This window comes from Hyposmocoma kahamanoa, unplaced genomic scaffold (genome assembly GCF_003589595.1).
Source record: "Hyposmocoma kahamanoa isolate Upper Pololo Valley unplaced genomic scaffold, ASM358959v1 180, whole genome shotgun sequence".
Lineage (NCBI taxonomy): Eukaryota > Metazoa > Arthropoda > Insecta > Lepidoptera > Cosmopterigidae > Hyposmocoma > Hyposmocoma kahamanoa.
This window is the reverse complement of record NW_020653711.1, coordinates 2623646-2639032: the sequence shown is the minus strand read 5'-3', so window position 1 is coordinate 2639032 and position 15387 is coordinate 2623646. Positions and strand designations below refer to the sequence as shown.

Below are 15387 nucleotides of genomic sequence, written 5' to 3'. Positions count from 1 at the left end.
TGCCCAAAAGTTGAGCACCTGTGCCTGAAACAAGGTTGTGCCCCAAAAAGCACTGTGGTCTTTTGCAGGAAAGAATCCCTGAACTGAGCCTCTAGCTCTTGAAGATCTGAGTCAACAAAATCAAAAAAATACTCTTTTACACGCCAAATTGCGTACTAAAAGAGTACATAATAGTTTATGGAAGCATGAATATAGAACATAGCAGAACTGTCAAAAATCCAGACAAAATGTTTCAATAACTGTGAAGTAAAATTTTATAATAATAAGGAATTATAGGAAAGATACTGCTTAGTTTAACGGAATTCTTAGTGAGATATGATAGGCTTAGTCCTCGAAATGAAATCAGATGTGAAAAATAAGTAATCGGTGAGGATGACGTTTGCAAACATGAGAAGAAAATAGCCCATAACGTAAAAAAAAGTAAGGGTGTTTTGTAGGAGCGCATGAGAAAGAACACGAGAATGACGACAGGGTTCAATGGGGCACGTAGTTTCACCACAGGTTGACCTAAATGTTAAAAACGGTGTCTATACAGAGCAGCGTGAAAGGACAGAAGAGATGAGGCATATCGATATCCGTAGATCTGCAAAAAAGAATTCCATATACCGTCGAACGAACATGTGCTTACGGGTCAAGGTCGGCATTTTGACTAGTATCTGACTGAATCTCACTATTGCAAAATTGTCGTAAATTCATGTCCATAATCTCTTAGTTGCGTGCAATTGTTGTGTAGTAGAACATTTACCACCTACTATACCTACCTATTATATGTACATATTACATGTTACTGTATTAAATCATCATCAAACTATTTACACATTCCACACTGCTGGCACGGGTCTCCTTTTATGCGAGGGTTTAGGCCGTAGTCCGCCGCACTGGCCCATTGTGGGTTGGGGACTTCACACGTTTTCCAAGGGTTGTGAACCTTTTCGACGTGCAGGTTTCATCACGATGTTTTCTTTCATCGATAAGCTCATTCATACATTTCGAATTAAATTTCTTACATAAATTCCGAAAAACTTTGACCCACGGCCTTTGCTTGAAAGGCGGTAGGTCAAACCGTTACGGCTTACTGTACTAAAATAGTATGTAAATGAAGGTAAAAACCAGCCATTTACACCTAGTACCAGATACCTACGGGTACATGACATGTCAATAAATTGACATTACGTGATTAATGTTTGTTTTAATATCCACTTAGTTGCAACTCGCATTCTGAGGTTGTTCTTGCTCTTAACATCACAGTGAACGACTTTTTTATGAACGAACTACTCGTATTTAACGTAAGTGTAGGTAATGGGTGCAATAGCCGGTGGCGCAGATATTCATCGTATAAATTCAGTAATTTAAAATTTTATGTATAATCAAATTTCTGTCAGTTTTTTAGTAACTCATGTTTATTTGGATAATAATAAAAATAACGTACACACTCAACATATCCCCGCAGTAGGGAAACGCTGTGTTGCGGGTGCCATGGACACACACATAGACAACCACAAATTACATCCAAAGTCACGAGAGAAATAAATGTAGGCCATACAAATGTTTCTTCCGGCTCGGGAATCGTACTTAGGACCTTTGCGTGGCAGTCCGGCATGGTAACCGTTCGGCCATTGAGGCAGTTTTTTGGAAGTCTCTAGGTAGCAATTATATTTGCAGTTTATTTTTTCGTTTTTTAACTGGCAACATTACACAATAGTTCGCAGTCGTTGCGTCATCGATTGAGGTAATTTTTAATCATTTTATAATAAACTATTCTTATTTTCGACAGAAATGTATACTCATTTAATGTTAAAACGTTATTCCCTACATCTGTGATGCGTAGTGATAATATGGTTGCAGGTGTTGCTGTGATAATGGCAGACAAAGTTATCCCTGCGGTCAAGGCGGAGGAGGAAGAGGAAGAATTGGTGGACCCCCAGGATGAACTCAGGGTAATAAATAGCTTGCCCTTATATTATCATATTACATTATATTTATGTTGTTCATAGACTTAACCTATCCTAACCTACAACTTTATTTGATTTTTAGTTTTTTCCTTGATCTACCTAAGTAACCATACTTTTGGAAAACTTTCGTATTCTAAGGTCAAAAGATTATGTTTAAGAAGTAAAAACAACCTCATTCAAGCCTGTGAATATCGTATCAGTGAAATTACAATAACAAATACAATGGATAATTTGTTAAGTCTGCTTTGGTAATTGATTTTCTATTTATTATTTTTCTAAACTTAGTAAACATAAGTTAGTCATGATGATTTATTTTACTTCAGCATTCCATGATGTAATGCAATGATCCTGTTTTTTATTCCCAAGTTATTTCAATGTGGTTACAGTAAATGTTCGACAAAAACATAAAGACCCTTCCACACTGAGAGCATTCGCGTGGAATGTAACAATCCAAGATTCGCTTTTGATCATTATGTTATAATATTGTCTCAATAATTGATGAGCATTCGTCTGTAGTCTAATCAGTTATTTTTAAAATGTCAATTTGACTTAATCATCTTGTTTTATTAATGTTGTATTGAATGTCATGAAGATCCCATAATAATGGGATACTCGTCATACTCAATATAGGGAAATCAAGGTATTCCGTGATCTCTCTATACTGAGTATATATTTTTATATTTTTCAACTAATAGGGTTTTCTCATTGTCTCAGACCATTTTTAAATTTAGCCCCGAAAGCAAAAAACAATTTTACGTACAGGTAAGCTCACGCCGTCGTCTAGGTCACTGACCCTGTGCCACAACATGGTCATTACAAATGATGCGCATTGATGTTGCAAATTGTATCAGGGGTGCTCTCTCTCACAATTGCAATGTTAGAAATTGTATCATTTCAGGTTACGTATTGTAATACTCAGTTTTGCTGACTCACTGATGTAATGCTTGAATTTCAACTGTTACACTACAGGCGAATGCTCCTGGTGAGGGAGCGCCCTAGTAGTTGCACCTACTAGGCATATTTTATACCCCCCATTTGAAAATAATACATTTAACTTGCTAAGGATTTGTACATGAATTGAGGAGCATTACAACAAATAACAGATAAGTCATATTTTGATTGATTTTCTTTAGCTAATGCCAGTAACCAAAAACTTAAAGGAGGACTGCTAATCGCGATACAAGACAGTGTAGTCGGGTATTTGGTACCTATTGGTACACTAGATGTCGCGGCGAGTACAAAATAGCTATTTGTAGACAAGCTGCAATTTATCAAAACGTCTCTCTCTTCTCTTGTAGTGATAACAAGCAAAACAACTAGATGGCGCTTATAACACAGGTTTTTATGGATAGTGCTAGAGCTATTCTTTTTTTTTTTCTATTTTCTTTAGAATTAGCGCCATCTACCCATATAGGAAGCCTTAATTTATAAATTACTTAGTAACTCACAATACCATCTATTGACACGCATATTTGTTAAAGTTCAGGAAATAATTTTAGCTCATGATCAATCGATTTTCTGTCAGATACATTTCAGGGAGTTTGCGCAGGAACTTTTCAATTTAGTTTGACCCTCACCGTTCCTACTTTGGTCTACAAATAGGTCCGTTACACTCCATCCTTATGTCGTTGATATACCATCAATTCGCACTAAGCGCTTTACTTCCTCCTGATGCGTGCGGCAAAGGAATGAAATACTCTACATCTGCATCTGTTTCCCAAAACATACAATTTGGGGCTATTCAAGGCTAGAGCGAATAGGCATTTTTTAGGCAAATGCGTTCCATCGTCGGTCATATCGTCGCTTAACATCAGTTAAGATTGTGGCCAAGCATGTGTCAATTAAGCCAGATTCTCACTGGCGAGCTGTAACTAAATTGCATATTATGCAAACAAAAATCATAGTATGTATGTGGTACGCGAACTTGTCGCGAGCGGTACGCGTGCGATTCGCAGTGAGCCATCTAATTTAAGACTGTTTCAAGCTTACACACTAGAACCTCGTTACTGTGTGTGTCACAGTCACAGTCTGTGTTACAGCTCGCTAATGAGTACCCTGCTTTATATATTAAAAAAGAAATTTAATTATATTACAAGGGGGAAAAAAATCATTCTTATACTTCATACTAAAGAGGAATTAATTGATATCCACGGCCATTTCATAGATAGATAGATAGATAGATATACACTTAATTGCTCACATACAATAACAAAAACAGTACATAGACAACTTAAAACTAATGTGGGCAAAGGCGGTCTTATCGCTAAGAGCGATCTCTTCCAGACAACCTTTGAGGTATAGGAAAGCTAATCTAAGGAGAAGAGGTAGTGTGCCAAAGTCAGAAACGTATAAGTAGTATAATATATATATATATATAATTATATATATATCGAATAATAAATAAACAAATAACGGTGTACTAGACTTACATAATATATTTGTAAATAATAAAGAAATATATATACCTAAATATACTTATACTTACCAATAAATATATAAATACATGTTGCATACTAGGAACGTTTCAGAAGATAGTTACGCAATGCAGTTTTAAAAATAAGGAGCGACTTGGAATGTCGTATTTCAGACGGAAGTTCGTTCCACAATAATAATTGTGCAGCCATAATCGTAAAGGAGTTCATGTAGTATCCTGACCGGGTGAAGGGAGGTTTCAGCAAGTTATCCGCCTTATAATTCATAATATAAACTACTTCCAAGCTATCGATCAGTGCCATCTATATAGGTATACAGTTGGCAATTTTGAACTTTTTCAGAGTGTGATTTGCAGTACGGAGGTTTGCAGTCCTCTAGAGTTACTGGTCCATGTCTAATGCCAAACAAAAAATGTCCTATGAATAACTTATTCAATTTAGGGGCCTACCCCAACCTCTTAAAACAATATTAATTTAACCTTACATGTACTTTTTTTACCATGACGCACTTAAACAAATGTTGAAACTATGATGTTTCATAGGCAGTTTTGTGACTATTCATTCACGGAATTTTCTATGATGAAATACTATGACGCGACTTTGACATTAAAGTAATAATATTGTTCTTATGTCAAGTTTAGCAATCTTAAAATAGTTACATGTACCAGTGGAAACAATATTAGTTTCGAATTTGTTTTCTAAATATAGATTGGATTAAGATTAAGTTTAACTTAACATAAACCTCTTTGATAATTTATTTTATTATTAAATTAAACACTACACCAAATTTGTCATTAAATAAAACGCAATGTTTACTTCATGACATCCTGCATTATAACCGATAACGTTTTGGAAAATTATGACAGTGAGGCTAAAGGTGATTTACAACCGGCGAGGCGAGACGAGGATTGAAATTATTGTGACAAAATTTCAATTCTCTCGTAGCCCATCTTCGGTGGAAATGGTCTGGAACCAAACAAAATGACGTAATCGCATTGACTTCAATGCGTAATCGTAATAAATTTGATTATACATACTTTTCTTTTCTTGGTAGCCAAAATTCTTTACTTTAATATATGATTGAGGACCATCAAAAAACAATTTTTAGCTAGGAATAGACAATCTTGAAAAATGATTTATTTATCCCATCACTTCAACCATTATATGTCGTTGACAGGTTTCTCATGGTACGAATGAGAGTAATATTATAATAAGCTACAGTAAGCTTACATTGAAATAAGATTGTATTTTGAAATATGGTAGGCTCCCAGAACAGCATCCACGAAATTTTCTAGACATCATTTTTGATCGACTCAGTTTCTTAAAGGGATCATTTCATTGCATGTGACGAAAAAATCGGGACAGCAGAAATTGATCAAATTCATAACATAATTTTTCTAACAAAATTAATAAAATTGACTATTTTTTTCTATGCTAATAGATTCCATTTATTATAAGAATTTATGCTGTGAATTATGCGCAAAAAATGCACCATAATAATAAATTCCACATCTTTACAGGAACAATGTGCAGAAACACCCCAATGCCAAACTCTGTGGGCGAAGTACCAAGAATGCAATGATCGTGTCAATTCCCGTAAAAATACAACTGAAAACTGCCAGGAGGAGCTTATTGACTACCTCCATGTCCTCGACAAATGTGTCTATAAAGACCTTTTCAAAAGGCTAAAGTAATTAGCATAACTGTAGGTTATAATGTTTCATTTCGTCATTTTGTTTTCGCAGGTTACAAATTTGGCGGAGTGTAGTGAAATAGTAAATTATGTTATCAATTACCAAATCGTTCAATGCTGTGGGTTGATGTTATTTAATTATAAATAAACACCTTATTACAGTTAACTCGTTATTTGGTTGTTATTTTGTTGCATTTGTCTTAAGAAATAAAATAATAGGTTTGTTTTTCAAAGCATACACATTGTTTATTAAAAATTTTAAACAAAAATATAACATTTTCTAAACATAGTAAGTAGATGTTTCTCGAAAATAAGCTCAAGACTTTCTCATGAAAAAATAGCATGGCTATTAGAAAAAAAAACTCACTGCGGAATGTATATAATGAATTTTGAACTTTTCATTATGGAGTACGAAATTATTACAAGTTAAAATGATCAAACCTTAAAATCTAAATCATTTGAAAATACATTTGAGTCCATACAAAATTTTAACACTAAAAGTGAAAATTGACATTTTTCTAAGCAATGAAAATGCACACAAACAAAATCACAAATGATGAGTGATAAAAATAAAATATAAAATTTAACAATATTACAATAACAGTAATAAACCTAATTTAATTTGATAATACATAATGTATTCATATACTTAAAGCTAGCAATTTCAAGGGAAGTAAAAGCATGTTCAGACTTTGGCATATACAATTTTATATTCCTAGATAAAATTGCCATCTCAAACAATTTGAGGCACTAAGTTGCAGCCATGTAAATTTAAATGGACGCATGGCTTTCAGTTCTAGAATACCATAAATGTTTAGCCTAAAATATAGATGTTTTCTCGTAGCAAAACGGCATGAGTGATCAGCTGCCGCGCAGAACGTGATTGTGACAAAATTTTCATAGGATAATGCTCTAGCGCAGCTGCTGTGTAAGTGTCCGCATGGAGACCGTCAACATTAACAATACAACTACGGTTACAAAAACTACTATCGAAATAATTAGTGACAATGTGAACCTACCCATTTCTTTATCACCAAAAATGTCAATCTTACAATTGAAAAAATATTGTTCAAATACAATCAAATACTTAAGTAAAAATACATACTTATAGCACATTACATATATGTATAACTTCAGAATGTTTTTGAGTACTCTTAAGTGTACATACACACTGAATAAAAAAATTCTGCAACTCCTTGCAGCAAATAGTATCTTAGCCTCAAGCCCACATTAAACAGGCTAACTATAGAAAATCTCAAATCATACATCTTTTGGAACGTGGTATTTAAACTACTATTTATGGTTATCCTATACAGTCGTTGGCCTTTTAGTGGTCCAAAACGTTCCATCGACTAGCTAAGGTTCGATGAGTGAGGTGTTGTTACTAACTCGCGCCAACTTGAAGCACATTAAAGCAAATCTCGCAGACCCGCTGCGGTTTATTCAGGTTGAATTTAAGGATCGGTACGTCTTGGCTTGAGCACTTGTTGCATAACATTCGTCCGCAGTGACGGCTGAAACAATATTAATGGTTAATAAAAAGAAAGGTCGTTTTCAAAGTACGAAATTTACCATTAAGGTCTTAAAGGGCACGCTGAAAGCGTAGCTAATATTTGGATAGGCGAAGCTATTTTATCTAATTCACATTCATCGAATATACAACCAGAAATAGAGATGAAATATAAGGACCATCCATCCCTGGCAACGCATCAGGCAAATTGGCGTTATATCAATTATAAATATCAACCCGTTTGCACTGAAATCACAAATTAGAAAGCTGAAATAGTACAGCGCCAACAACTACCTGTGTGTACGTCTCCATATATTCCAAAAATGTTCTGCATCAATTGTAATAAAGATAATATCTCTAACTATGGGGGGCTGTTCCGTTCGGAGGTGTGGGAAAAACAGCAAAACTTCTAATTACAAAGCAAACGCAATCACATTTCATCGGTAATTAAATATGTCATTTTTCAATTCTCGACCATTATAGCAAAGCTCAAGTTAAACTGGTCCATTTGAAGTGAAACAATTGACGACACCCGTCAATTGTTTCGAATTCGGGCCGGCCAATAGGAGCGCAGTTGCCACCGTAATGAGTTGGGCAGAATAATTTTCATAACAAATGAAATTACATTTCTATGTCTCTATTTCTGGTTATATACTCGATGTTCACATTAAATGGGTTATGAACTTACCAGTGATGTTTTCGCATAGTAAGAGTGAACTTGGTACCACACTCTTGACAAAGATCGCTCTCGGCCCAGGGAGCTTCAGCTGGCAAAGCGTCTAACAGCCGATGCAGCAATTGTTTTGTTGCCACCTGTATTTTTTTATACATCAGTATGAAACAAAAAAGAGTTCTTGAACTACGAATGTTGCCGTCCTTAGACAATAAGTGTAATAGCGTCTTTGCCACTGGTACAATAAGCTTAAGATAGTGATAAGTCTGAATCCACCTCTAAAAGACTTTTAAGAGGTTTTTTTTTAAAATCGATTTTTTTAAGTGACGGATATATATTTTTATTTATTTAGTCATATTAAATATTTATACTTGTTCGACAATAAATTAGGAGGGAACAGCAGATTTTATTTTATCGATTTCAGTCCTTAAAAATATTGCAGACCTCTAGGAATCACCTGTATAATTTTATTTCAAAACAGAATTGAACTTAAACATGCCCAGACTGATAACTGCTCAAACATTAATTCCAATCTCACAAAAAAATACAGCAATACATTACCTGATAGTTGAAAATAGAAATGCCATCTTTATTTTCTTGCGCTAGACACGCTCCTGCTCGGACGAGTACTCTACACATCGCACCTTGACCATTCATGTATGCCAGCAGGAGTGGAGTATTACCCTAATAGAAAACAAATACATTTTTTGGCGCCTAAAAAGGTCTATTAAAAATAGCGCCCAATAAGATGTCAAACTGAATATAATTATTACAATTGTTGCTTGAAACCTGTATATACCTGCAAATCGGTCCTATTGATGGGATAATCAGGCATGAATTCTAGGAATATCTCGCAAATCGTCGCCGCGTTGTCTTTTTTACACCAACACAATTCGTGTAGCGGGTTTCGTCCTAAAATCAAAATTAGGAGTTAATAAAACCCTAGTTTACTTTCACAGTGTTTACACGATGCTTTGTCTTTGAGACATTTTAAAACGGAAATCAAATAAATACCTTATAACATCGTTATAGATTTTTGGATATTTTTAGGTCGTTACTTCCAGGTATGACCTCACTTATTGTAAGAAAAAACAGAAATTGTATGCTTTGGTGTTTCAAGTCGGACTTACCCTTAAGGTTAGTAGCAACTGCATCAATCTCACTATCAGCCAGTAGCGCTCTTGCAGCATTGGCATGACCTTCTCTCGCCGCGACATGTAACGCGTTGTCGCCGCCAGCGTCCACCGCGTCGCACAGCGCGCCGCCACTTAGAAGGGCTGATATTATTGTAGCGTGACCTGTCGATGCCGCTACGTGGAGAGCCGTACGTCTGGGAATAAGGCCTTGAATTACTTTTCCAGTTTCAATCATTGTGCTCAACAGTGAGACGTATAATAGGTAGACGATTCTACAGGATATATCACGAAGAAGAATGCGAATTGCACGATTTAATCCCGCCTTACCCTTTCCATCATCGAGTGACTAGATCGATACCTCCAATGAAAACTATGCAAAATTAATTTTTGGACCTATTCTGTTTGTATTATTTATTGTATATATATAATATTAGTAATATGGCTACTTACAAAAATAACAGATGATGACTATAAAATAATTTAACCCTCATGTTTGTAGATATTCCAACGATTCGCACTAAAATAGCACAAAAAACACTTTATTTACACTAAATTTTCTGCCTTCAAACTTTTTCACTGAACGTTATAACTTGGACTTTTGATGAGCGACAGTGAACTTAGTATCACTTTCCATCACGTGAGATGGAGGTCAAATGCGCACTTAACTGCAAAAAAATTGCCTTGATTTTTTAATGTCATGAGAAACTTACTTATGAGCATCTCTGTCGTTCGGTCTAGCTCCAGCCAGCAACAAACTCCTCAGCAACACTTCATTTCCGGCAGCAGCTGCTAAATGCAACGGCGGAGCGAGCGTGGCGTCTTGTACGCGCGAGTTCACATCGACTTCCACTGATAAAAGGAACATTACGCTTTCCATATCGCATTTCTGAATGGCTACGTGAAGGAAGTTACGACCTTTCTTGTCCACCTGCGATAAAAAAATTGTAATTGCTATATTAAAAAAAAAAATCCGATAGCAGTCTCCATTTTAACGAAGACAAATGCATGCCCGAGTAGTGAATTAAATAAAAATTATCTATTACATTAGCAAATGTAAAATATTTATTTTTAAATATTTCACAAAAATAAATAGTTGCTGCCCGCCCTATATTGATTCCTAATTTAAACACCGCACATTTCGTATAGAGCATTAAAATTATTATCGATAATGTTTGTTTGAGCTTATCTTTGTATCATGTGTACGATCATCAGCGGACGTAAAATCACACTTGTTACACATTATACATAGAAAGAATAGTAAAACCAGAAATCACTAACTATTCAAGTGACATAACCATATCTGTTTCTCCGGAGTCTATTGCTTCATAGCTAGAAGTTATTCCAGTTTTAATGAACTAATTTAGCACGAAAATTGAAATGGGTTTATAGGTATAAAATGGGTTTATAGGGTATATTGATATAAAAATCGTACAACCATAAAAAAACCCTTCGATCCGGCTGAACTAGAACCAGCGACATCGTCATACCAGGGCTATCCCTCTTCCAACTGAGCTTGTCGCTTTGTTTCTGCTTTTTAACGACTTTCTCTTGTCGAATCGTCACCTGTGAGCAACCTATGACAGTTTTTTCTTCTCTCAGCCAAGTATTTTTAGAGCTTCCAGCGGCTGACAAGAGATTTTTTAATTGCTATGTTTACTTTATTGAGTACCTATCATGATATTTTTACTACCATTATATTCATATATTTTGTGAAAATACTCCACTGTTGTTATTATTAAGTCAAAGATCGAACAAACGCAAAGAAAAATTCCTTCGATCCCGGTGGACACGTACCAGGCATTTATTTATGTGAAATATAATTATCAAAGATTTATCGAGTATTTAGGTTTTGAGATTGCTACACTTCGGTGGAACTGATGCTATTGGATACTAAAATCACAAAGAGCGAACCGAGAGAACAGCAACCTTAAATTTATATGCTTCGTTTCAATCCATTTGAAACAATAAGTAAGTAAAGTCACTGACCCGATAGACGGTTTAGTGATGGCCAATTTTACTGCCAACTACAAATTGATTAATTAATTGAATGAATCGATATGTTTAATTGAGTCATAATAGCAGTTTTCCTTACATAATCCTTAAAAGCATATTTCATATTTCGGAAATCTTAATTTTAAATCCTCTTTCAAATCCTTCACTCGTTCGAAGGCGATTGAAATTCACTAATCGATTACAAAAACTTTAATTGAATGAACCGAATGTTTTTTTCCGTACAGCATTATGCAACCATAGACTATTCACACGTCTATAATTAAAACATAATCTCAGGATTCGCTCTGGACCTTTTGGAGGGAAAAGTGTCGTTTTTATTTTGACTTTCAATTATTTTGTGAAATCTAGTTTAAAGTGGAATAGGATAGTGATATTGTGCCTTAATCGAAGATTAAAACGCGAAATTATACGAATCTCGAACTAAAATACCCGTATCGGCCCGTTTTAAGGAATCCCGAGTCAATCCAAGCACGCCGCATCAAATTGCCTATCCTCTTTGTGGCGGCCATATTTAGAAATATATACAGAATATACAGAAACATAATTAAACTTCACGTTTAGGCTGATGGCTTTGCCAAAGCCTTAATAATTAAAAAAAAAAAAAAAAAAAAACATAATCTCACTTTTTGACTACCATTTTTCAAATACGATTTTACGATGCTATCAAGTCAAAAATCTTCGAAATATACGTGAAAGTGTTACTTATTAGATTTATTGAGTGATTGCTTTAGAATTTTAACCAAACCGTTTTGTTTACTTTTCTATATGATGGATTGGAACAGACTATAGATGTTTTGTTTATAGTGACTCTCCCTACAGATCCTTAAAAAGTATACGAGAAGGGTACTATAATTTATGCAAGCAAGTCTGGGGGTCTACTTTCGATCTCTGTCCGACATTCGTCCGAAACAATTACTGCCAAATAAGCAATACTTGACCAAATGAAAAGACGAGTGATGCGAATGAAGCTTCATACTTGATAGTTGTCTTTTAATTTTATCGAATATTACTTATTTAACAGTAATTGTTTCGGACGGATGTAGGACGGAGATCGAGAGTAGACCCCTTGCATAGGGACCCTTATCAGTGAGGTTCTACCCCAGATTAGCCCGTTTACACAGACTTCATCCGGTTCTCAAAAGGCTAGTCAGTGCCTTGGGCGAGCGCGCAAAGGGCGGATCGTTGGTTTATCTCGATTCCAACAAAAACTTGTTACATCTATCTGAGCACTATTAAGGTGGAAAAACAATACAAACCTGTTCAGCAGCCGAAGGATTCTTTTCCATAAGGTGGAAAAACAATACAAACCTGTTCAGCAGCCGAAGGATTCTTTTCCAAAATAGCCTGTGCAGCTTTATTGTTCCTAGCGGTGAGGGCAGCGGCAAAGGGCGAGACGCCCTTGTTGTCTCTCGCGGACAGGTCGATGCCCGGCTGGGACAGCAGCAGCGAGATGATGCCCGCGTGTTGGTTTTCGATAGCAATGTGCAGGGGCGTTTTACCTTCTGCGTCTTTCGAGTTTATATCGGCGCCGTGTTCTAAAAGCGTCTGTGAATTGAACAATTTGTGTTTTTACTAGAGGAATATTTTTTTTAGTAAAAAATGTATCTGTGTTGTTGTTTCTATTACATATTACTTTTCAAAGGTGAGAGAGAGAGTACACAAGTTCGGCGTTTAGGATTTCGAAGACTGTAATGACAGCTTGATTGCATTCACCCGCCTTCTTTTTTTTATGACCTTTGACATCAAGACCATAAGGTTAAAACTAAATATTAAAATGGAGAACTATAACACTCATATTACATGAATTAATCGACTGAACCTAAATGCAACAAATAATAATAATAATAATAATAATAATAATAATAAAGAAAAATAAATAGCAAATTAATTTTAATAAGTTAAATATACTCTCAGACACATAATCGAGCCACCTTGGTCGTAAAGAGCTAGAATACAAAAATAGTGTTATCATCAAAGAAAAAGTTTTCCCCTGGTTTTGCAAATCCAAATTCCCGAAAAGGACTTATGGAAAAGATATGTTTAGTATACTAGTTTCAAAATTGCATAATAGTTTTTGATAAAAAACCAACATTGTTTAAACTTAGGGCACTTAACACTGAAAATGCGTGGTGGCTCGAATTATGGGTCCGGAAGTGTATAATAATAGTAACTATAAAGATACACAAATGTGGTAAATATCTTTAAGAATTTTGTTTCAAGTTATTTATTAAATTGCTTTGTTTACAAAGTGATTGAATAAAATGGAGCTTGATAAAAGACCCAAAATTTCTTCCTGTATAGACATGGATATTTGCATTCAGAAATCAAAATAGTTTTACTGTAAGTACCTGTATGACGTCAGTTAGTCCCCAAGTGCAACAGAGATGCAGCGGTGCCTGTTTCTCGTTGGCGACGTCGGCTCCCTCGCCGCCCGCGCCGATTCTACGCGGCGATTCTACGTCGCATCCAGAACGGATCAAGAACGTTGCCAGTGCTTCTTTGTTCTCGTCTATGGCCCTGGCAAAGTTTAACGATACGAGAACTGTTTTACATCATAACGATTCTTAGAGCATGACAATATATCTTCGGATTTATATAGCGTATATTTGTTTTTTCATAGACGCGATTTAGATTTGAATGATTTCATGTAATTTCGTCCCACACTCTCCGTGATAAATCCTGTAGAATAATGACCGCAGGCAACTTTGCGGCGGTGTTCAGTTCTCGTATTATTTTTTTATAATATCAACTGACGGGACGAACAGGTCGTGCGCCTGATCGTAAGTTACATGCCACATAACAGTTGCAGTGCCACTCAGAGCTTTAAATCGCAAAGACCCGAGGGGCACTGCCACTGCAGCTGTCACCCTGAAACATAAGTTGACAAGTCTTATGTGCCTGTAATTTCACGAGCACCGGAACGCAGTGATGCTCACATCTTGGCAGAAATAGGTAAAGTGGCAGTACTTCCCTGGACGAACTCTTTCACAAGGACTGCTACATTATTAATTAAATTGTGTTATAAATCTTACTTGTGCAACAAAGTTTGCAGACATCCATCTGGTCCCGGTCCCCAACAATCAGCGTCTGCGCCATTTCGAACCAATATCTGTAATCAATATGCGTTATTGTATCTTATAATAATAATAAGCATTTATTTCGGACCAGAATCCAGTACATTACATTATATCATCATATTTTGTTTCAATTATTTGTCTGCCCAATTAATGTGTACCACATGCAATAATTTGATATTTTCAGGAATCGAACCCAGAGCCGCGCAATCTAGTGCCCACAGTGCACGGTTACGCTAGGCAATTGAGTTCATAATCATATGATAAAGACCTTCAAGAAACAACTGAACAAAAAATTATTTTATACCCGCCTCTTTTTATAATATCAAGTGACAAAACGAACAAGTCGTGCGCCTGATGGCCCATCCATAACAGTTGCTGTGCCACTCAGAGCTTTAAATTGCAAAGATCTTATGGGCACTGCCACTGCGCCCGGCACCCTGAGACAAGTTGCCAAGTCCCATAAGCCTGTGGTTTCACCAGCATCCTTACCTTTCAAAACTAGAACACAGTAATGCTGACATTACTGCTTGGCGGCAGAAATAAGTAACGTGGCAGTAATACCCTGGACGAACGCTTTCACAAAGAGCTCTACCGCCTATTGTATTATAGCTCATATGAGTTATAAAGGTCTTCCTATGTCCTTTACAAATTTGTTTTCAACGTCCTAAACTGATTAGTTTCTAGACTTTGTATTAGAAGTTTTTACTTGAGGTGTTCAAATAAATAATTAAAAATACTTAATATAAATAACATAACTCACACTGGCTACTTCTTCCTGCCCGGAGTCAAGCGCAGCCCACAGAGGGGGCACTCCATTAGCATCTAATCGGCTCATGTCTACACCACGTACACACAATGCCTCCACGACCAAGCCGAGGCGGCAATGGATCGCTAGTTGGAG

At 36.0% G+C, this 15387-nt stretch overlaps 2 protein-coding genes across 2 annotated transcripts in view; one reads left to right on the top strand and one right to left on the bottom strand.

Annotated features, from left to right (window-relative positions):
• Nucleotides 1–1708: 1708 nt before the first annotated feature.
• Nucleotides 1709–6244, top strand: LOC113225978 (cytochrome b-c1 complex subunit 6, mitochondrial-like). Its single transcript, XM_026458472.1, has 3 exons — nt 1709–1729; nt 1846–1937; nt 5905–6244. The coding sequence occupies exons 2-3, from the start codon at nt 1860–1862 to the stop codon at nt 6076–6078; spliced, it is 252 nt and encodes an 83-aa protein (XP_026314257.1). The 5' UTR covers nt 1709–1729; nt 1846–1859; the 3' UTR covers nt 6079–6244.
• A 200-nt stretch (nt 6245–6444) lies between these two features.
• The window catches only part of LOC113225910 (rabankyrin-5), a 104974-nt gene continuing 96031 nt past the window's right edge, over nt 6445–15387 (bottom strand). Inside the window, exons 8-17 of the mRNA XM_026458377.1 lie at nt 15247–15381; nt 14442–14518; nt 13758–13926; nt 12718–12954; nt 10107–10324; nt 9391–9590; nt 9060–9172; nt 8822–8944; nt 8276–8400; nt 6445–7591 (exon numbers count right to left, since the gene is read on the bottom strand). Of these exons, the coding sequence (XP_026314162.1) occupies nt 7462–7591; nt 8276–8400; nt 8822–8944; nt 9060–9172; nt 9391–9590; nt 10107–10324; nt 12718–12954; nt 13758–13926; nt 14442–14518; nt 15247–15381 (1527 nt within the window). The 3' untranslated portion in view covers nt 6445–7461. The remainder of the gene's footprint in view (nt 7592–8275; nt 8401–8821; nt 8945–9059; nt 9173–9390; nt 9591–10106; nt 10325–12717; nt 12955–13757; nt 13927–14441; nt 14519–15246; nt 15382–15387) is intronic.